The sequence below is a fragment of the Epinephelus lanceolatus genome, chromosome 16 (genome assembly GCF_041903045.1).
Source record: "Epinephelus lanceolatus isolate andai-2023 chromosome 16, ASM4190304v1, whole genome shotgun sequence".
Taxonomy (NCBI): Eukaryota; Metazoa; Chordata; class Actinopteri; order Perciformes; family Serranidae; genus Epinephelus; species Epinephelus lanceolatus.
In genome coordinates, this window is record NC_135749.1 from 16,569,271 (window position 1) to 16,593,567 (window position 24,297).

At 40.9% G+C, this 24,297-nt stretch overlaps 1 protein-coding gene across 5 annotated transcripts in view; it reads left to right on the forward strand.

Annotated features, from left to right (window-relative positions):
- Positions 1 to 24,297, forward strand: part of elmo1 (engulfment and cell motility 1 (ced-12 homolog, C. elegans)) — a 147,008-nt gene that overhangs the window by 75,342 nt on the left and 47,369 nt on the right. For all 5 annotated transcript variants that reach the window (XM_033636876.2, XM_033636877.2, XM_078175842.1 and 2 more), the window contains 2 exons: positions 4,221 to 4,325; positions 9,055 to 9,163. In XM_033636876.2, the coding sequence (XP_033492767.1) occupies positions 4,221 to 4,325; positions 9,055 to 9,163 (214 nt within the window). The remainder of the gene's footprint in view (positions 1 to 4,220; positions 4,326 to 9,054; positions 9,164 to 24,297) is intronic.

A 24,297-nucleotide genomic window follows, 5' to 3' on the forward strand; every position in this document is an offset into this window, starting at 1 on the left:
CCACTGTCCAGTCGTACTTCCTTAGGCTTACTAGCATCCTAGCTACCACCACATAATCAAGTTTCAGTCAAAAATGTGATCAGGTTTTTGTGTCCGGATCGGCTGCAGACTGACTTGTCAGGGATGTCTGCCATCTTCTTTTTACATGGATTATTGTATTGTGCTCTTACTACCACTAGATGGCACAAAAAGTGACCATGAACGAGGACAACAGGTCTAAGTTTAGTATACAGTATACGGTCAAGTAAACCCAAAATGTGATGTCCTCATATGAGGACACAGAGTCTCAGGAGGATATGTAGAGGAGTAACTCAAGTAAATCATTAGTGCCTCAAAATTAAGTATAGCTCTAAGGTAAATGTACTTAGTTACATTCCACCACTGATTTGTGTGTTTCTCTGTTTATGTTAACCATATATCTGTCTTACTCGTCCTATTAAGGGCTGGGTACTGTTTAAAAAGTTACCATACTGATACCCTAATTTTATAATGATGCCAATAGAGTACTTCATTTGGTACCTTTTTTGAATCGACGAACGCTTGCAGTGATTTGGCTGCAAGCAAAACCATACAAATAGTATTTTCTTTTAGATGTTTGTACAAAATGGATCAAATGCAGGTGTTGTTTGACAAGAGAAGTTTCAATACTACTTGGTGCCGGGTTATTTCGGTTGATACCTTAAAAGTATCAAGTACCAATACCCGTCCCTAATCCTATTATACTGTATTTCATTCTTAGGCTTTTTAATCTTCTTTCACTCACATTCTGCATAAAATGTGTTGTTTACTTTCTTTCTCATCTCCCAACCTTTAGGCATGCATGTTTTAATGTACTGTATCTGCGAGTGTGTGTGTGTGTGTGTGTGTGTGTGTGTGTGTGTGTGTGTGTGTGTGTGTGTGTTGTATTCCGTGGTCTAACTATAGCATAAGAACTTGAACTAAACCCACTGTGGCTTGGTGTAAGCCCAGAGCTGTTTCGCGGCTCTTCCCATCCTCACTCCCACTGCAGTGTGCTCAGTAAAGATAAGGACAATTGGACTGCCTTGTCTCCGCTAGTGTGGAGAAAACCCACCCTGAAATCCTTAGTCTGCTTTCCATGCTAGACAGCTTGCAGCCACACGAACACCGCACACACACACACACACACACACACACAGACACAAGCCATAATTCTCTACATAGACCATATCACTGCTCAGATAATTTGTTTGCCTTCTAATGCCTCCAGGTTCTCTAAGTAGGGATTGTTGCACATGCTGAAATATTTTTCACTTGTCCACACGAGGGTATTTTTTAAGATATGCATATCCCCGAGTGTCTGTTTCTGTTTTAAGCCTATAAGTTTGCTTCCTGTCAGGGAGAATTACAAAACTGATGAGCCAGATCTCAGTGTCCTCCATTCCTCTTTCATCCTTCCCTTCCTTCTTTTCCTGTCGCTTTTCTCTTCAACATCCTGTCTCACCTTTTACACTCAAGACGAGTTTCAGAGCAATGTGTTTGCATGTGTATCCGTGGATTTAATCATTAGTCGACTGAATTCTCTGCAGTGTCTGCGAGGAATTAAGCATGATGGGCTGTGACAGCACAGGCAGCATATATCTGCATATCTCATACAATATTCAGATGTTATGGGAGGTGGTAGAGGAGAGGCAAGGAGGCGGGAATGTTATTGCAAAATGTTGTGTTTGTTTCTTGACATTTTGGTGAAATATTGTGTATATTTGAAATTATTTCTGACCCTTTTGCAAACGGTGATGTAACTTTTTAGAGGGATTTACAGCTGTACCTGTCAGGCAGCCATCAATCTCTATTCATTTCACTGCATTTTGAAAACAAACTTGCAGAGACTTAAAATTAGCTTTAAAGATATTGTCACTATCCAAGGAAAGCTTGGAAGGCATCTCCCAAATGTCAGTGTTTCTATTACTCCGTGCTGGCAACAGCCGTGGCCAGAGGCATTATGTTTTTGCGTCTGTACACATATTTTTATTATAACTTTATTATATCCTGTATTCATTTCTTTTTATTTTTACAATATTTTTTATTTGTTTTTTGTTTTTTATGCACAAAAACACAAAAGCTGATTCCTTATATGTGAAAACCTACGTGGCAATAAAGCGATTCTGATTTTCCGTCCATCTATACATATATCTGGATAATGTCTGTGCATCTGTCCCATTCTCATGAACGTGATGCCTCGGGAACATCTTGAGGGAACGCCCACTTGGACTCATTGATAAATTGATTAGATTTTGGTGGTGAAAGGTCACTGTGGGCTCAAAAAACACGTTTGTGGACGTAACTCAAGATTTCACACACTAATTATGACAAATTTCACACGTGTCGAACAGGATACAATGATGAAGTGATGATATTTTGTATTTGAAAGGTCAACGGTCAAGTTTGCTCTGACATCATAATGTTTTCTGGCCATAATACAACATCACTGCCGTGTTGCAGATGTGTGTGAAGCATCCATGATTTAGAATTTGTGGCTTTTTTGCACCAAAACCCACATTTGAAGCATCTTCTGCTGTCATGGTTGTAACTTTGTGTTCTATCAGAATCCTCTTTATTGGCCAAGCATGTGAACACCTACAAAGATTTTTCTTTTTCTTTTTTTTAAGACTATTTTTTGGACGATTTTTGCCTTCATTGATAGGACAGCTAAGATAGACAGGAAAGGAAGGAGAAAGAGGGGGGACGACATGCAGCAAAGGCCCACAGGTTGGAATCAAACCTGAGCTGCTGCAGAGGGCCCAGCCTATATGGGGTGCATGCTCCACCAGGCAAGCTAGAGGTCACCCCCACTAACAAGGAATTTGACTCTGTCAACTTGCATACTCATAGACATACAGGGGAGTACAGCAGCAGAACAAGAATAAAAAAACTCAACAAAAACAATTTATTTATGTACAACTATATCATAAATCAAAAAGATTGCCTCAGGGGCTTCACAGTGTGTACAGCAAACAATATCCTCTGTTGGTGTACCATGTGAGGAAGCTCTCTGTCCTCTGTTGTCCTCTGTAAAAATAGCCTCTAAGAGAAGACAGCAAGTTAAACACTTGAAATTATTCACTGAAATGATACATGTCAATACAATGAGAATTTCTATTTTGCAAGAAAAGAAAAAAATGAGTCTGGACAGGTATCAGTGTACACTGCAACATAACTTGTTGGCAGAGGCAAACAATTAGTGTTTTTGTTTTGGTTTTTGGTGCCTGTGACAGGAAAAATTACCCAATGCTACAAATGAACGTTGAATTTTTATTTTAGCCGAAAACCTCAACATGGTTTTCTGGACACAGCTGATAGATAATCCATCATCGTCAATGATTTGTTCGCTTTTTAAAAGCCAGTCATTTCATCTTCACACTTCAGCTAGAGGTGCATTCAGTGACATTTTGACACCCACAGATTTGACACTGAAAAGGATTACAATAAACAAAAAGCAAACATGGACACTGTGAAATAAAGCATGTCTTGAAGGCCCCGAAAGATTATTTTTCCCACTAGCACTGTACAAAATATTAAGACAAAGCTTGAACATTGTCAGTTTATTTCTGTTTGTGTCTTTGTTTGACAGCTTCAGGTGGGTGGGAAAATGTTGTTAAAAGCTGTTCTTGTGTGCAACAACCAGATTTATCAATATGTGAATTAAAATGTGAACACAGTTGTGAGGTTGTGTACTTTAGGTGCCAGGGCACTGTCAGTCAAATCTGATCAAACCACACCCACACAGTCCTGATTAGGAAGATTGGTGGAGTGTTACATTTTTAATAAAAAAGGATGATTTTCTTTTCTATACTTTCATTTTGATTGTTGGTTTTTAATGAATATTTAATGTTATCAAATAAAACTCAGGGATTAAAACAAGCTTTCAGAGGCTTTAAAAAGTTTAAAATGCTACAACGTACCCATGATGTAACACCAGATGGATTATTCCAAGAAAAAACTTAATCCATTGCAAGTTAATATTCATATCAGTGAACTGAACAGTCGGTCAAACACTAAAGTCATGTTCAGGAATACTGCAGTTTATGGTGTGTGTTTCTTGAACTGTGTTACTCAGAGTGTGACTGCCTGACTGTAGCATTGTGCCGGGAAAAATAGCACATTCAGTGGATTATACCTCGAAGAATAAAGGTTAAAAAAAGGAGCTTTGGTGGAATGCATTTAAGTACATGTCTCACCCTCCGCCTCCTCTGTCTCTTCAGAACCATGTGAATCCAGCTGTGGACTTCACCCAGATTCCTCCAGGCATGTTGGCTCTGGATAACATGTTGTATTTTGCCAGACACCACCAGGACGCCTACATCAGGGTGAGCATGCACAAACTCTTTCATACACAGATCTATTCCATGTAGACACACACACACACACACACACACACACAGCTCAGTGATTTCTGTGGTGTTATATTTCTCCTCATCACCTCCGCTTCCTACCAAACCACCTTCCCTCCAGCTCATTCACTTGTTTGTAGTTGCTGGCTTGTTCCCAAATGTTATCGCAGCTAAAAATGCATTTCATGAAGTAACTCCGCTCAGGTGATAGAAATGATTCAAGTCCTTTCAATACCTTTGAAGCTACTGGCCTATTTGCAGAAACTCTCACTATATTCCGACAGTGGTTCATGAGACAGATAAACTGTGAAAAAATCATGTTCCTCCTCTTCCTCGTGCTTCTAATGGCATTTTGCAAGAATCCACCACACCTCAACAAAAACAGCCAATCAGAGCTGAGAAATCTTAAGGCCCTGACACACCAAGCCAACGGTCGGCCGTCGACCAAAGTCGGGCCGTCGGTGAGCGTCTGTCGGCCTAGTTTTTGCGATGTGTCCCGCACCGTTGGCACTTCGGCATTGGCATTGGCATTGGCGTTGGCGGCTTTTCGGCCGATTGAGTGTGTTGAATTGCCGGCGGAGCTTGTCGCTGATTGGCTGTTCAGGTTTTATTTCCTCACCCCTGGAGCGAGTGAATCTGCCTGTAGTGAAACCGAGGCTGACCAGGGCTTCCTCCTCATGCTCCACTTCACTCAGCTGCCCCACAGATCCACTGCTTCTTCCCACTTTAATCTGAATAACAAACTGGAGCTAGCTGGAAGCAGCTAGCGGAGCTTTAGCCGCAGCATGACCGGAGGGAAGCACAGCCAGTTAGCCTCCGCTAGTCTCTGAGCTAGTCCCGGCTCTCCGTTTGGATCCAACTGGAGCACCAAGCCCTGGTTTGTTATTCAGGTTAAAGCGGGAAGAAGTAGCGGGTTTGTGGGGCAGCTGAGTGAAGCTGAGTGAAGTGGAGCCTGCGGAGGAAACACCAGGCCCGTCTGGATGTAATAGTCCGTGGAGGTGCTGCTGTGCTCAGCTGCACAGATAGGTAACACTTCGGCTGTCAGGATGTACCACTCTCTCACTCTGCTCTCTCTCACTCAGGCGCAGAACGTACGTGCTACTTGGCCGTCGGATGTAGTCCATGTAGTGTGTTCAAATGCAACTGACACAGGGCGACATGAGGCGACATGAGGCGACGTAGACGACGCAACAGTTGGCTTTCATCGCCACTAGTTCTTTGATGTTGGTTTGGTGTGTCCGCACCTTTAAACATAGCTGTCAATCATGCTACAGACTGCTGGTCCGGCCTGTGGGCAGTGCTTTGTTTTGGTTCGACTGTTTTCAAGATGGCAGCCAGGTCGCAAACTTTCTCATTTTACAGCTAAACAGTACACTAAAAATGTTTGTGAAATCATTTGAGGTGACAAACAGGCAATGCAGTAACAGAATCTTGATTTATATTTAATCAGTGCTGCCTGACAAAACATGTGGCATGCTGGTTTGAGCTGAATTTTTGTCAGATGCCTCGTTTCTATTTTATTCCTGTCACTTACACTGAAAGCACCGCAGTGTACAAGGAGTAGCTGATTTATATGGTTTATCTATGCCTCCTCATTTCACTGTGTTTCTCGCCAGCTAGCTTGTTTTACAAAGCTACAACAACATCTATACCTGCAGTAGTATTGTTGTGAATATGAATAAGGAGAAGGCAGGTATATTCTCCAGTGGCAATTTATATCAAGGTCCCTGGCTACATTGTTTGTTGACAGGTTGCAGCAAGTTCAGTGCAATAGTATGGCCTGTCAGAGTTCAGTATGGACAGAGAATGCTCAGTGTAACACGATGGGGCCCAATAGTCAGACGTTCATTTGCGGTGAGGACATAGTGTTAGAGACTCCTCGGCTCTGATTGGTTGTTTTTCTTGAGCTGCAGTGGATTCATGCAGATGCCATTAGAAGTACCAGGAGGAGGCAGAGGAACATGATTATCTTCACAGATTATCTGTCCAACATTTTACTGTGTGGATGCAGTGACAGTTTTATTAAAGTTACCAGCTACAGCTTTAAGCATTTTTGTTATTTTACATTATTTTACACTCCTGGGTAACAGACTCATGTGATTTAGTACAAATAAAGTGATTGTCTGTGATAGGTTGAGATTCACTAGTTTGGTTATTAGTGTGTTCCAGTTTCCTCTTGATCATTCAGGTTAGTTGGATCCGTTTTACAGCAGCTCCAGCACTCTGTTGTAATTAATCTTTTGTGTGTTTTCAACTGTACACGTGCAGCAGTTTAATCATCACGCCTGCAAATCTTTGTGCGTGTGCGTGTGCGTGTGTGTGTGTGTACTCTGTCATAATGTTAGTGTGCGGCACTGATAGTCTCTGGACTTGAATGAGAAAAAAGAGATGTCTCAGTAGTGCCAACTCAGCCCTTATCAGTCGACCAGAGGGAAGAAACACAGCCTACAATTTTCCAAATTAAACTGTCACCAGCTAAAATGATTGGGACCTTGATGGCCTCATTCATGGCGCCCTGCCACCATCCATATAATTAGAGTGAATTTTTTTGCTGTTCAGATTTAATTTATGTTTTCTGGCTTCCAGGCTGATAGTTTCGAGGGTCAGATAAGGTCAAATAATGACTAATAGTTTCAGCCATAATGAAAATGTTTATGGGAAATGACCTTCAATGTGACAGGCCAGCCACTGTACATTAATGCAAACATATTTTACATATATTATAACCACAAAGCATTTTGAGAGGTCATGTCTCTGCCAAGAGCTCAAAAGACTCTTTTTTTATTTTTAATATAAAATGATTGAACATCTTTAAAGCTGCAAACTTTTGAGCATTTTTCTCTTTGGCAGTACTTAGTTGTAGTGTCAAAACTTATATAGAAATGTATACAGTTTAAGGTCAAACCAGGTACTGTGGCAGACACCAATACGTTGCTCTACCACCCAGTGACAGTGAGAATGAATGGGATTAAAGCAGCATGATGCAATATCGCAGAAAAATTGTACACATAGAGGCTTTAATCTACATCTGGATCCAGATAAAACCTAAATTTCAGTAATAGTATGGTTTTGAAGAATAAGCTAAGCCAAATGTCAGATTTATAACCACTGGCTCATATCATAGCAATTTGAATGTATAATGTTGCCACTGACTGATCTATTGCCAAATTGGCATCACATTTTCAGAATGTTTATTTGAGTTTTTAGGCAACAGGAGCACCTCCATCATTCACAGGCACATTGGTGATTGTATTCAGAGAGTAAATACACTCAAACACACTGCCCTTCAAAGGCTAATGACAGTAACTACAGTGTTGGTCAAAACTGAGTTATGACTGAAATTAAACCTTTGGATATCTGTTCTGTCCTGTGATAAAAATGTCCTGGGTTGATCCTGTTTTTTTGTTGAGAAAATAGCTTGTAGAAACGGCAGTAACTATAAAATCCAACCAAAAAGCTAAACTAAAAAACTATCTCTGACTCAGTTCACTGCATTCTATCAGGCCAAGGAAAACCACAGTGTGTGTATTACATTGAACATGAGAAGGACGATGGTGCCAGCGAAAAATATTTTAATAACATGACAGTGACCATAGCGAGATCAGTGATGAATATGATGATGTCAAGTAATCGTACTCTAGGTGAAACCTGATGAAATGACTATTACAACAAAATAATACTTGAGGGTTGCTTAAAATTTTCGCTGTTACTACTTCTAATCTATGGAGGCATCTTGGAGCCATGCTAGGAAATAAAACACGGTAGCAGATAATAACAAGAAAAGTTCAATGTCATAACAAGATGGGGTTTTTTGGTTTGTTTTAATAAGATATTTCATGTTCTAACAAGGAACTTTTATTTTTTAACAATATACTATTTATCTTGTTATAAAACAAAATTCTTTTTTGTTGTAACGTAATTTTTGTTTTCTATATAATCTGATCGGTTATATTGTTATAACAAGAAATGTTTCTCGTAACGAAAACCCTGGAAACAGTTTTCCTTACACTGAAAGAGATAAGAAACTAATATTGTATTTATTGCACTTTGCTTTTGCGTAAATGATATAGCTGTTAGTTTATTACCACTTTTCTATCTTTAACATTTGGCTGGACAGTCAAAAAACTTTAAAGCTATTTTTTTCAGTGTCAGTGTTCAGGCTGATTTATACTCCCCTCACGTACAAAAATAGATATGTCCATTTCAAACGTTGTAAATGTCACTGCTCCCATACCTCCATGCATCATTCATGGTGGCATATAGAGCCAATAAATGGCACTAGAGGGCAGAATCAAAAGTTTGACACAACAACAAATGAGGCGACAGTGGAGGAGGCTGTAATATTGCACCTTTTAAAAGAGGTGGACGGACAATTATCTGCATTATATTACTGATTTGTTCCTTTCCGCCTTTTTTAAAGGTCTAATCTGGCTTGAACCGCCCTACACTGCCCCCACGATATGTGGTGGTGCTGCTCCGTTTCATCCATATCCATGAACTTTAAGAAAACGTGCACAAAAATGGACGAAATTAATGCATAGTGCGGACAAGAATTTCCATATATGTATCTAATATTGAGCATAAATGAGACCTTGGTGTCGCTAATGCTGTTAGCCATTGTAGTCATGTCATCAAATATTTGACCATGTTTTACCCCTGAGGAGATATGATCCTGATATTTCTTGTCTTGCTTATTTGTTTCCAGATCGTCCTGGAGAACAGCAGTCGAGAAGACAAGCATGAGTGTCCGTTTGGCCGCAGCAGCATCGAGCTGACCAAGATGCTCTGTGAGATTCTCAAAGTGGGCGAGCTTCGTAAGTCTACATCAGCAACCAGATACACACACACCTTCCACTCTGCGTCTGCTAGAGCTGCAACAATAAATAGATTAGTTGTCAACTCTTAAATTAATTGACAACTAATTTGATGATCGATTAATCCGAAGTGAAACTTCTCTGATTCCTGTTTCTTAAACACAAATATTTTGTGGTTTCTTTACTCATCTATGACAGTAAACTCAATATCTTGGGTTGCGGGCAAATCAAGACATTTGAAGACATTGTCTTGGGCTTTGGGGATACTGATTGATATTTTTCACCATTTTCTGACATTTTATAGACCAATCAGTGAGTACTTTATCAGGAAAATGATCAACAGATTAGTCAACAATGAGAATAATCGTTAGTTGCCGACTTATCGTTCACTATTGTTTGCTCTTCTCCATCTCACTACCTTTGCTCACAGTATCCTCAGGACAAGTTCACAGACAGTAGACGAAAGAGCTCAGAGACTGCTTTACCCACAGTGATGCATATACTTACGTGCACAAAAATACAAACCTCATACACACATAATCAGAAATGCACACATCCCCCCTCGTTAGGATGAAAGCAGTCATTATGCTCAGTAATTGTGCCGCCAGGAGTTCATTATTTAGTGATGCACCTCGCCCCCATCGAGCCCCTTTCAGCCTAATATACCACCTCTGGGAGGCACACTGCGCAGAGAAAGAGATGCTGTGCCCACGTCCACTCCAAATTGATGTGCCCTTTTCATTTGTCTTTACTTGTTTAAATGGGCGAGTTGGTCTCAGTTCCGCTCCAGACTGACCCCTGCTGCTCCCTGTAGGGAGGGAGACGGCATTCTTAGCTCAGTTTTAAACTGATGTGCCCTTTTCATCTGCTCGTCTTTTTTTTTTTTTTTCTTTTTCACAGAGGATTTAAACTTGGCTGCATTGCGGGGTTCTTTACACCGTTCTGCAAATTGCAGCGAGGGGACATTAGACTTAAGTCCATGAAAGAATAGTGTGCATTCCTGTATCTGTGCCTTTAAAAGTACTCAAAGAAATGTCATCCAAAGTCTCTCATCTGTCTTTAACATTGCTGATAAAAGTACCGAGCTAAGTTTCAATACAAGATAAGAAGGTGGAGTAATACTTTCTTAACCCTTCTAAGTATATTGTAATTTTCCTGTTCTTCTTTTAATATGCTCTTATCTCCACCAGACGGCTCTAATGTAGAATGTCTGTCTCAACCTTCCACATCAAATTCTGAGCACGTAGGCAAATGGATTTAGATATTTTCACCACAAAGATGCTGTTTACACCACTTTTTTACACAAATATAGTGAGATGACAGGAGTGTCTTGACCTGGAGAGACAAGGAGGGTGAGGAGAGGGTTGTAGTTCAGCCGAGGGGACAGGTGAGCGGGATGTGTAATGTCTCCTGTGGTGCTGTGTGACATGTGGACACACACACTGAGCTTTTAGTGTTGTCTCTGATCTAGTGGCTCTTCCTTTTTCTGTGCGTTTCTGTGCATTTACTTGTGTCTGTTATGTTTATTTTCCGTGCAGTGTGTCTCAGGGCTTTATTTCTTCTCCAGAGTGTTTCATTAGTCTCCATCCAAATGCCCATGCCCTTTTGATCTTCTCTCTTAGCAGACTGAAATTGCTTACCTTTAGTCCCTCTTAGAAATATCGTTCTGACCTCATTCATATCAAAATGCAGATTAAAGAACCAGACTTGTCCCAAAACGGGGAAACATCTTTATCTCTCTGCGGCTTTTCTGAGCATGGAGTTGAAGGCTTATGCAATAGAGCTAAATCCCCAGGATGAATGCCAGGCCATCATTACGAATAAGACTTTGTTTTTGAGAGACTTGCTTGTTCAAATAAATAGAGCCGGGGCGAGCGCGGGATTTTATGAGCACAATATGCAATCCGACCCACAAATTCTGCCCCAGCATATTGTAATCTCCCTCGTTTGCGTGATAACATTTTCCAAACTTTTTCCATTAGCAAATACCATTTTGTATTATTATTATTGTTGCTATTAAGATGGGGATTGTGTTATGTTATGACACTGAAATTTCTCTGCAATACTAGATGCTGGAGTCAAATCTGTAGCAGTGACCTTGGCTTATAGTTCTGGGTCTTTTTATTCCCAGTGGCTGTATATTGTCCTCTTTACTGAGGCGGTTAGCCAGAGAGACTAAACCTACCATTAATATTTATGATGTGGTATAGTGTGTTTATGTGTGTGTGGGTCTGTGTGAAATGAGGGGATGATGAATTTATAACCTGCCGAGAATGACTTATCTGTACAGATACTATCTGCTGCCATAATAACAGCACATACACACGCACATACACCTCGTTTAAGACCTGACAGGATTCTCATATACACAAGTAGGTCATCTATGGGCACACGGTTAAAAAAATTATTTGCAAAGGGAATAAAATAAAACAAATCCATGCAGGGAGTCACTGGGGACAGGAGAGGAAAGATGACATTTTTGATATATTCATATTTACGGTGTCCCAAATCCTTATGTTCCCATCCGTCTTTGTCACAACCTCCAGTAAATATTTGCGCACACTAGCACTCACAGTGCATTATATGCGTCTTGCCCTTATGGGAGGAAGCCAGTGTGCCCTAGAGTAGTCATAAGCCACACTGCATCTTCTCCTGTGGAGAGCTAAGTGCATTTTCAACACACACCCCATTAGCCCTGCGTATATTAACATGCACTAATGAATGTATGAGTAGGATGGATGTAATATGAGCCAGGCAGGTGTTGTAAATGCTTTGTGAGTAACTGCTGGTGGTTAGAAAAACTGTGTAAGTGTGTGTGTGTGTGTGTGTGTGTGTGTGTGTAAAGTAAGGGCGAGTGTACGTTTTCCCAGAGGAAAGCAGAGAGAGAAATGAGTCTCAGCTTCCACGCCGACTGTCATCATCCGGTTGACCTTTCAACAGCAAAACAATGAAATACCTGACACTAATGAGAATGTTGGAGGGTGTGTCTGTGTGTCTGTATCGTTTTATCAGTACTGATAGTGTGGTATTTGAGTCAGAATAATATTAGAAAGTGTGGTGCGTTATTTCCCCAATAACTTGAAGTATAACAATGACATTTCAGGCTCTTTTGTGTTTCATTCTGCATATGAAGCACCTTGAAATGATTTTTAGCCAGTTGGTCGGTCTGCCACTCTACTTTAGACCTAAATAGCAACTGTGTGATGGATTCCATTTTAATTTCGAAAAGGTGAGGAATGGGATGACATACAATTTTATCGAGGATCATGATTTAAAAAAAACAAAACAAAAAAAAACACAGACAATAAGTTGATTGTGGTGAACTTCCATTATTTGGGTAATCTTGAATATTGTGTCCAGCAGCGACCAACGAGACTGCTGGGCAGCCAGCAATAACACAGACTCTGCAAAAACAGGCTTCAACTTCAAAAAATGCAAAAGATCTTCATAAAACATCAGTGTAGATCATATACAAAGATATGATACCATTTTAAATAGTTGAAATGTCTGGCTTTTTAAGATTGTTTAATTGTTTTTTTACCAAAAAAAAAAAGATGCGTGTTGTCTCTGTGATGCAATAAAGATGTTAGTTTCTTAACAAAATGTCAGCTAAAGTGATTCCAGCATGTTTTAGTGTCATTTTAAGAGTTTATAGCATGTTTTGACGATTATCAAACAATACTGTGAATTGCAATTATTTTGGCTAAGAAAATCGTGACATGACATTTTCATATTGTCCCATGCCTTGTCAGCTATCCACTGTGTCTAGTCAATGTAACCAACAGACGTTTTTTACAGCAGCCATTTTATAGTGATATTAAGAAAAGCACAGGTGTTACCAATAACATTAGTAACAGCTCCGTTCTGTTCTGTACGAGTGTGACAGTGAGCCAGCATGCTCAGCTAAAAGGAGGTCATCCATCATTGATTTTATTATTGACACCTGAGTTCTTCCTGTAACATGTCAAGTGTCTTCTGTGGGAAAAGGCCTGTTGGGTGAATCGCTGCAGAGTTTACCTTTGTGTATAACAGCTTTGGCGATCCTCTGATTTTTCATATAGCACCATCTACAAGGCAAAATATTGATGTCATTGACTGACATTGTGATTAGCTTCAACTTTGTGTTAACAAATGTGAGCGTGCTGACACGACAAACAAAGAGGTTGAACCTAGTAAACTTGTTAAACACAAGCATTAAGGCATTGTGACTGTGAGCATGGTGTAGTATGCTGATTCTAGCGTTAAGCTCAAAGCCCTGCTGAGCCTAAGTGCAGCCTAACGGAGGTGTTAGCATGGCTGAAGACTCTTCAGATTATTGAAACTTAACAGATTTGATTGTAATCGGGAATCTTGTGAATGCTGCAGGAAATACAAAGCATGCAAGAGCTAGGTGGTATAGCCGCACCCTTTAGATGTTTGAAGGAGATGTATACGACATTCAGAGCGTTAATATGTCAGTAAACAACTATTTGCTATGTAAAGGTGTAAAGATATAGCGTATGTGTATAGTAATGGCATCCTGAGCAGAGAATGAAGTCACACCCTCTGTGTGTGTGTTGTAATCTGAGCTTTCCTAGTTTTCGTCGAGGTTGAGGGTCCGACTGCACGTGCATGTTAGTGCATGTGAGTCCTTGTGTGTTTACCCCACTGGCTAGCTAATCTCCGCCGCTCTGCATAATGTTCATACAGTGGTTACCGCTTAAACTGCCGTCCTGACCCTCAGCATCATCGTTAAATTGTAGCGCCCACCCTCTAGTTCCCTCCACTTTAACACTGTTAGCTCTGTCAGCATTGTTGCCTTCCTCAGTGCTGTTTAAAGTAATTACTGTTAGCTGCTAGCCACCAGCTCAGCAGCCTCCATGTTGAGAGCCGTGTGCAGACAATGTTAATAAGACTCTGAATCACAGATATGCTTTGAATGTGCAGACAAAACCGTGACACAAAGCTTCAAGTGGACACCCAAAACTTTATGAAAGCAAACCAGAACACACGCACTCTGTAATTCTCCATAACAAGTCATGGTTGCTCTTCAGACACAGTCTATTAAAGCAGTCCAAACCCCTTGTGTGGAAAACAAAGTTCATCGGAGCCTATTTTTTTTTACATATTTCCCCCTTTCTTCTCCGCATCCCTTTGTGGATAAAGCAGAGGAAAGAGACAGCAGATTAATGGTGACGGTGTTGATGTCTTAGTGGCTCATTTACTCTCTCTGTCTGTGTGAAATGCCAGTACGGCTCTGGCAGAGGCCAAACACTCTTCTTCTTTTCTCACGGGGACGAAAACACAGAGGGATTCTAGATGTGCCGGTGGCTGTTGAAGTTGCCTTTCTTCCCTGCTCTCCTCTTCAAGCTCTCTCTCTTTCTCTCTCTCTCTCTCTCTCTCTCTCTCTCTCTCTCCAGCTTAATTTTTCTCGGTCTTCATGCTCTTTCTTTCATACTTTGTCTTTTTTTCTCCCCTCTCTCTGTGGCTCTAAAGAACATCTGTCCCTCTCAGACTTGTAATCCTTTCTCAGGCTTTCATGCTTTGGGTTTCTCTTTTTCTGGCCCATAAATATATATATAAAAACAATGACACCAAAACACAAGCAAGTAGCATCTTACCATTTTTCAAATAAATGGCAGAGACACCACTCAAGAATCCTGCACGACAGTCGTCTCAGTGCTCTTTCCATTGAACGCTGTCCTCGTTCTGAGATGTTTTGACATTTTACCTTTTAGTTGCTGTTGAGATATATAATTTCTATGTAGACGTGGTCTGGAGGAAGGAGGTAAGGGAGCTTGTTTGGTTGAATCAGCTGTCAATGCTGCTGGATTCTACATAATTCATAAATCCATCCAGGTGTCACTCTCTGGCAGCTTCCCCTCTCTCTCACCCTCTTCCATTAATTCATACCTTTTCTGCTTCTCTCTCTCACTCTTGCATTTCTTGTTGCCCTCCTTCAGATCCTAAAAGATTAATTGTCCCGCCATGTTTTTGCTGCAGCACCGGGCTTAATGGAATCTGCGTCGGTGAGGCACCAAGCCGCGGCTTTTCAGACTCTCCTGTTTAAGCGGGCCCATGGAATATTTATGAAGTTATTTGGGAAGGGCCGGGCATTGTGAGTAATGGCCCTGCTTGGTGATTCATGGTGTGGCATGTCGTTGCTGAGATGGAGAGCTGGGTGGTGAACCATGGCAGGTCCGGGCATGGACACACGCATGTGCGAACAGACGCACACATGAAACACCAAAGGAGAGCAGATCCGGCCATGTAGAAGCACACACACATATACACACACACACACAGAGGCAGATTTGGGCAGGCTCCGAACTGATGTCACATGATGTCCTCATATTTGTGTCTCCCGTTTGAGAACCAAGGTCAGAACAAAGACCCATGTTCTGCACCACAGACAGCTCCATTGTGCATCTAAATTCATGATCGCAAGACATCATGCAGAATATTTGGATTGATTTTCTATTTGGCTGTATTTATTGATTTTTTTTAACATTGTCTCCTTGAGCACAATATTAAGGTTTATCTCTTCCTTTTTGTTGCTTCGTTAAAAAGCCTTACATGATCAAAGGAGACAGAATTGTATTGTCAGAACTAAGGTGCTATATTTAGTATCTTTACACACCAGTCTGACAGTGCCATATAAAGCTGATTTTTTTTCTGTAATTACTATAAACAAATAAGATAAATACTGACACAATTTATAGCAGTCATCTTACGCCAATGGTATCTTTGTTTCTTTCTCACATTTTCTATAAACTCACAGCTTCCTGTCAAAAAGTTGCTTGATATCAGACAGAAAAGTCAACTTGTCATTTTCCATTTCCGTCTTCAGTCCGACATTGCCTCCATTCCCAAGGCCCAAACACACCAAACCAACATCCAAGATCTCATGGCAATGAAGACCGACTGTTACTTCGCCTTACTTTGCCTGTGTCTCGGCTGAAAATTTGCACTTGAACACGTCGCACAAACTATAGCCAACGGCCAACTAGTATGCACGTTCTGCGCCTGTGAGAGGAAATAACTCTCCATAGCACCAGGCAGGGTTAGTCTGAATTTGGCATTAAAAAAGGGAAACTGGAAGATGGACAGGACGGATACGAGACACTAGTTAATCAATTAGCACATTAACAGCACTACCTGATGCTGAAAGAACAAAATTACCGTGTGAAAATAATTACGCACCATTTCTGCTAAAAAAAAACCAAACAAAATAGAACTCACCTAATAACAAGCGATCGATCTCTGGCCCTCTTGACTTAAGACATTTGTATGCTTTCCTCACTTCTGTTTCCCCGCTTGTGCACTGAGCTGAACTGCCAGTCAGAGGGATTTCTCTGATCGACATGCCTTGCTGTCTCCGTTGTCATTTCAGCATGCTAAATTAGTCAAAAAACAGCCAACAAGGGCAGACTAGTGCCAACACTGCAGGACACACCGCAAACACTAGGGTGACTATTGCTGACCGATGGCCTGACATTAACTCACGTCCGACCATTGGCTTGGTTTGTCAGGGTCCTGTCAGATTTCAGTGTGTGGGGGGGGGGGTTGATTTTTTTCTCACCAATAGAGACCAACCTATCTGGCCAAATCGAACGTCATGTTTTTGCCATTTAGTCCACACTGATGTGTAGCTGTGCCACAGTAGCCTGCTGGTTTTGACAGGGTATTAACGTTGAGTAGAGCAAAGGAAAAACAAACTACGATGGTTATGTTGGCACAGCTTGACAAAGCTTGTCAACAGCTTGAGAATGGTGTTAGTCCCTTCTGTGGCGCTCATTGGATATATTGCTTTTTCAACCGAGAAACCGCTGTTTCATGTCACCATGCCAGACAAATCAGTCAACTCTATGGAGTAGGCGAATTCAAAGGTCTGGACCCAGGCAAGTTAAAAATGGGATGTTGCAGATGTCCCCTCTGATCCCTCTTCACTTTCTCTGTTGCCTCTTTGGCTTTTGACAATAGTGGGGATTTTATTCTTTTCCGAAGACTTCATAAATCCCATGACCTGCTATTTCTAAAATCTACAGCTCAATGTGTGCAGGAAGTCCCACTTTAGGGCTACTGGTCAAGATTGGCACTGTCATGGTGTGTCTTTTTATGTCATTGGTGTGTGTGTTCCTGGGTGGCTGGTCCATGTGTGTATACAGTATGTCCAAACCCAGCAGGTGATTCAGAGTCATCCAAACTCATTAACTGGACAACTCCCCCTGTAATGACATTTCTGCGTTGCCCGCTGTGCTGCAATAAAAACAACAACAAAACCTCATTTACACACACACACCTCTGAGATATGGCACAGTGTGAGACCGAAATGCTGTGATGTGTTTGGACTGGCCCAAACACGTTCTGTACACACTCACAGTCATGGTCAAAATGAAATGTCATGATGTACATTGGGGTTGAAGAGTAAATAGCAACCTGAAAATGTCACACCTCAGATTCTCCGACTGTGTTGTAAGTTTAAAAATGTGTCAGTCTAAGTGGGTTAAAGAAATGATACGAAGACTGTTTTAAAATAGTTATGCATCACATTATCTTTCCATTATCATTATCTTATCTCTCGCTTCTGCATAGGGCGGTCCGCGTTTTCGTGTGTTCACATCAGCCACCGTAGTTAGGAGCCTCTCCGCGACAAGTGTGTTGCAAAAACACTGATTTTATAGTGTGAAACCTTCTTACTTAGTGTTTTCCCTGGTTTAAATCCCCGGGTCCGTTTGTTTTGGAGAGGATGAGACCTCTGCGGATAATTCAGCTCCTGGTGGAAACCACCTGAACAAAGAGCACTAAAGGAATTCTAACTTGGAAAAGTTTAGGCTGATTGCAATCTGCAGTCATCATCGCTAGATGCCACTAAATCCCCTTAAAACTTAAGGCTCAGACACACCAAACCAACATCAGAGAACTAGCGATGACAAGAGTCCCCTGCTGTGTCGCCTCTCTTCGCCATGTCTCAGCCAAAAAGTTGCACATGAACACACAAAAATCACCAACAAGCGCATTTGTTCTGCGCCTGCATGAAAAGATTTACCCCTCCATACCAGCAGACGTCGGTCATCTGTAATAGTCACTCAAAAATGGAAACCTGAAGACTATCTTAAAGCTAGTTAGCCAGTTAGCATATTAACAACACAATCCAATGCTGAAAGAACAAAGCGCATATTTCATGTGCCAGTGAACAATAACACAAACCATCACGAAATGTTTTTGCTGAAGAGCTCAATGTCTAGACAGTCTTACCTCATATAACAAGTTTGTTTTGATCTCTCTCCCTCTCAACTTTAGCTTTTTGTTTACATTCCTCACTTTAATTTCTCTTCTTGTGCACTGAACTGAACTGTCAATCAGAGAAATTTCATTCACTGACGGGCTTCATTGTGCCAACCCTGATTCAACATGCTACATTGGCATAAAAAAGGCCAACTAGTGCCAACAAGGGCCAACAGAGGGCAGACTTTCACCAATGGCCCAACTTTGACTGACCGCTGACCATCAGCTTGGTGTGTCAGGGCCTTTACACGCTGTTAAGCAAAAAAGCCAAACATTTACTGGTTGCATGCTTCTTAAATGTGAGATTTGATCATTTTCTTTGTCATAAATGATATTTAAAAAAAGTACCTTTGGATTTTTGGACTGTTGGCTGGATAAAACCTACCATTTATCCACCTTTCAAGACTATAGCAAGTTAGTGTTTCACACTCAATAGATTTTGAATGGAGAATCACTTTAATAAGATTAATTACATTTCTGACCCACAGGGAGAGACTTCTTCCCCACATGCTGACAAGTCATTACATTATCCAGTAATTGATATGATACATGAGCAGTTGCTTAGGACAGAAAAGGAACCAGGATATGACTTTCTAAGAGTTTCCTTAATAAATCTCATTTTGATTTTCCATATTGTTTTAAATCACTGCCACCTCTTAAGAGTTTTATGAAACACGAAGGAAGGACATGCTGAATTACGGTGCATGAAATTTACCTTTCATATATTTGTGTCCTGTGTCATTTATTATATTCAGTGAGCTCCCTCTGTAAACAGTTGCTTCCACTAATGAAGTATCAGCAGGATGAGAATTTATATCCGACATCATGCATTAGTATGCTAACATAAGTGTGAGCTGAACATTAGCCTGAAAACTGATCCCATTTAAAATGACTCGTTAAGTCTCAAGGTTTCGGGCGCTAATCCCTCCCGTAGGTCTCCTTCCATGATTCATAAGTGAAGTGGATGATGGCGAGGGGAGAAAAAGGCCAAGCGGAGAATCCCAAGTATCCCTCAAGTCGTGACATGAGGATCTGTTTGGCAGTCAGCAACCACTTCACACAGTTGTCAGTTGCAGCCTTGTGTTAAAGGAGGGGTGCCGTCTTCAGGGTTTTCCACTTGGTAGCCTCAGGCATACACCAGCAAAAAAAAATTTCAAATTGGAATGCACAAATAACAACAAACTTGACAGATGGGTGCTCGAGAATCTCAAGTTTTCAGCATCCTTGGAGTTTTTCAGAGGCTCATGTCCCCTGTCAGCTCTCAGCAACCCTCGGTGGATTGAAGTGGCGCAGTGGATGAAACATCGCCCAGCCTATGACAGTGCTGCCATTCGCTGCCGTACTCTGAGCTCCTTGGATGTAAATTACCATCAAACTCTCCCCAACTTGTCTCCTTGAAACTTCTTCTTTTTTTTTTTTTCCCCTTTTCCAGAAATGCTCTCAACAAACTGAAGCTGTTTTCCCTAAAGGCCCTTTACTAGCAGGCAGTAAATTACTTACAGTAAATTATTTAAGAACAGATACAGAACAGAATATATTTGGGTACAGAAACCAATAAAAGGCAACTGAGTCCAAACTTTTCCATTTGATAATTATCATTTCTTGCAATCACAGATTCAAAGGACGCAATATCTGTGATTAATTTATTATTTATTCAGTACATTATAAATAAAGAAGTAGGGAGAGCAGGGACAAAAAATTGGGGAGGTTTGCAACACAGACCTTTTCTTTTGTAATACAAAAGTCAGGAACTTGGCAGGAAGTCAAGAGGAGGAACGCCCCACAATTTAGTCTGCAGTCAAAAATAAGCACGATTAAATCAGTTTTGCCAGTGTTACAATAGAAAAACTGATTTTTCACTCATTAAGAAAAATAGAATATGGAAGTGTTGTCCATTTTTAAAGGGAAATTTCGGTTTATTTCAACCTGTCTCCTATCGTCCTAAATTTGTTTCAAGGGACTAGTGACATAGAAATAATAGTTAGCATGTTAGCCGTTAGCCTAGATACAGCCGGGGCCCATAGTAGCGTCAGACCTGTTAAAACGTAAGTGAAAGGGCAACCTTCAAGTGGAAAGTTAATCCACTAAACAAGCTTTTTTCCACAAAGACCGCCTCATGTCGTTAGGATAAATGTCAGAGAACATATAGAAAATGACATGTAAACGTGTTGTCTTACCTTACCGGTGTGGTGCCATGTTTGTTTACCATCTAGCTCTGCTTTCCAAAGCGTGGCCGAAATATCGCGAGAACAAGCAGCGATCTCATACCGTGCCTGAAATCTCGCGAGAACAAGCAGCAACAGCTGGAAGGCAGAACCGGACAGTAGCCTGAAAAGTTCATTCATTTATTTTATGAAAGATTTATAGAATAATGGCTGACTTTTTGCCAGACTTCGACTTTGTGGGGGAGGAATTTGATTTTGCAGAGTTTGATGGCCGCCCTTATTTATTTGAGCCAGAATACACTGACAAAGAGCTTTGTGAAAATGACAAACGGAAGAGGAGAGAGAGAGGCGCAACAGGTAGAGGACGAGAGAGGAGGAATGGCTGCTGCAAGGCTGCGTAGCTCTGGAGATTGGTGGTGTACCTGTGAATGCCCCAGTGCCCACAGAAGAGGAATGCCTCTGTTGCAAGGAATGGGACCGGTTGCAGCCTTATTTTCAAGGTCTGGATCTGACCGAGGACGAGACACCTCCACCTGGAGTAGTATTCAGCTGGGCTTTATCTAGAGCTCGCAAAATATATTTCAGCCGCGCTTTGGAAAGCAGGGCTTGATGGTAAACAAACATGGCACCACACCGGTAAGGTAAGACAACACGTTTACATGACGTTTTCTATATGTTCTCTGACATTTATCCTAACGATATGAGGCGGTCTTTGTGGAAAAAAAGCTTGTTTAGTGGACTAACTTTGCACTTGAAGTATGCCCGTTCACTTACATTTTAACAGGTCTGACGCTACTATGCGTATCTCGGCTAACTGCTAACATGCTAACTATTATTTTTATGTCACTAGTCACTTGAAACAAATTTAGGACGATAGGAGACAGGTTGAAATAAACCGAAATTTCCCTTTAAGGTAATGTTTGATTGGATATTGTAAATGCATATTATCTTTTAGACCTGACCGTAGGCTAAGTGTCAGTGAAATCTTTACTGCTATCTTTAGTGCTAACCAGGGTGAAGTTGACAGACAGGAGGAACGGAAGCAACACTGTTACTGGTCGGTTTGCTTAAGACTATCCATGCTTCAAATAAAAAGAAAGCCAGACTTGGAGCACGTGATAGTTAAGGATTTAGTTTGGTTTAACCCTTTGTGGTCAAGGGTATAATTAACTGTTTTGGACCACTTTTGATTGTACCTTTAAATTTCACCTTAAAAACTGTTAGTTTTTCAACACCACCAATAGGAAAGGGGGTGTCATGTTTTTTCTTTGCTTGCGATCACTTTCGTTAGAATAGCCCGTTTTTACCATTTCTTCCTGCACCAAACGCGCACCAAACGTGACGACAATATTCAGGCATTGCTTAAATTATTTATCATGAGTCTGGTTTTACTTGGCCTATCAACACAATTTAATAGTATATAGTTTGAAGTTCGCACTTTCGACACAAGCTGAAACGGAGACTCAGCGAGGCTGCGTCTTGCTGCTACGTCACCTCCGTGGACTCCAGAGGGTTAAACATTTTATTTTAGCCCAATTTGATTCATCAGAGAAAATGGTGGTTATATACTAAGATGTGTTTGACACTTTCGACCAATTCCATACAATTCTGCCATTCAACTTATAAATTAATTTGAGAGTAACATGGCCATTTGTGTGGAGCACTAACTGAAGCATTACTGAGCTTTGTATACCAGAAATATTACAGACTTACTTGTTTGGAGTCGATTTATCCAACAGTTATCCAATTTCTTTCATTCTAAACTCCACACTGACTGCATCTGAGTCATTTTAAAAATGGTTGGTATTGATAGAGGACACAACAAAAATATGGTTACTCTAAATAAATGCATCTCTTTGCAAAGAGGGAAATTTGTGTAGTGTATTACTTTGTCCCTGCCCTCCCCCATGCTTCATTTTTACCCCCAAGACATATCCCTGAATCTCTGTTTTTAAATTTAATGGGTTTAGGACAGTACCTGTGTATACATTTCCTATTGCATCTGTAGTTTAAAAGTATAATTATCATTTATGCCCATATACAGGCTGTGTTTGTGTGCTGTCATGTGCATGTGTACGTGTGCACGCACACATATGTGCACATAAGCTACAGAATTTTCCGTTGTTTTGTTATGATTAAACAATTCTGTTTTTCTGTTTGGGCAAACTCAGACAGATTGTGTGTTTGTTTGCATGACTTACACTGCCTGATCTGAGGTTTTCCTTCAGAGGAATCTGCCATGATGTGCATATCATAGTCCATAGTGTTGCTCCCATACCTGATGTACGGAGACTTGAGTTGTGTTAAGTGTTTTTTAATAAATGCAACCTAAGGCAGCTCTGACTTGATACAAAACCCTTGATGCGGGAGCACAAGTCTTATTGTATTTGCGGAAACACGAGTCTGTGAAAGCAGATGTACTGCTAAATTTGTTGGAAGCGTGTCTGAGTCCGGAGTGCTGATGGATTCGCTATATGCCTCCCTCGGTCTCATCTTCCCTTCTCTCCATCTGCTGCTCTGCTATCCCTTGCTCTCCCTCTGTTCTCTAATGCATCTTGACCATTGTTGGGGACTGCATGCTAAAACGGTTTAGTTACGTAATTAGAAACCACAGAGAATATAAGGCTTTGACTTTCTCCCTGGTTTCATCCTTATCTAATCAAGTCTCTCCATATGCTTCTTTTCCTCCCTGAAATGGAATACTTGGTGTAAATAAACTCAGAATAGATTAAAAAACAAATTCAGTACTTTGGACAAATAGTTTATTTTGCACAGCATTATATTATCTTCCACTGCAACTTGAACCAGTGACCTCATTCTCCTGGCTTCATTATATAATGATCATTAGTTTTCCGGGTAGAGATACTCGAATTGGAAGAGCAACCGCAACCCAGCAGCACTGCTGGTGTGACCCAAGCGTTATAAACTGGTTTATCATTACACAGATGCCAAACATCAAAACCCAGAGACATTACATTTTAATGTGACATATTTGGCCCAGATTCTACCCTAACATGGTCAGCAAGATATAAATTAGCTTGTAAGCTTATTAGTTTCCCTCGCTGAACTCAGGCTACTCATTATAGTTGTGCTTCTCGTATTGCTAACCAATTTATATGTTTGGCTGACTGAGCATCTGTGTGAGTCGTCTCTATATGTGTTGTTAAAGGGACAGTTCACCCCCAAAATGAAAAATACATATTTTTCCTCTTACCTGTAGTGCTGTGTATCAAACTAGATTGTTTTATTGTACAATAATGGCGTCCACCTTAGCTGGGATGTAACATTAGCTAGCTCGATGGTGCTAGGTGAGCTAGCAGTAGGTGCACACTTCCTTCTGCGCAGTGATACAGTCGCCTGGTGTGGTTTGGTAGAAAGAAAATAGTTCCCAAATGAAACTGCTCACAAAAAGGTCTGTGGATTATCTTGAGTAACCGAGTCATGATTTCTGGAAAGAGACATCGCTGTTAAATTTTGTTATAAATGTATTTTGTGGCGCTTTCAGCACCATTAGCCAAGTGTCTTCTAGTTCCATTATATTTGAGAGAAAACAGACATCTCTACAGCCGAAATCTTTAACACTCTGCACTAGATTGGAAAAAAGCACTACAGATAAAAGGAAAAATATGTATTTTTGAACATGATGCAGTATTCCAAGATCGTTCCCCATTTCAATAAAAGTTGCGCACGCAAAATGTCTTT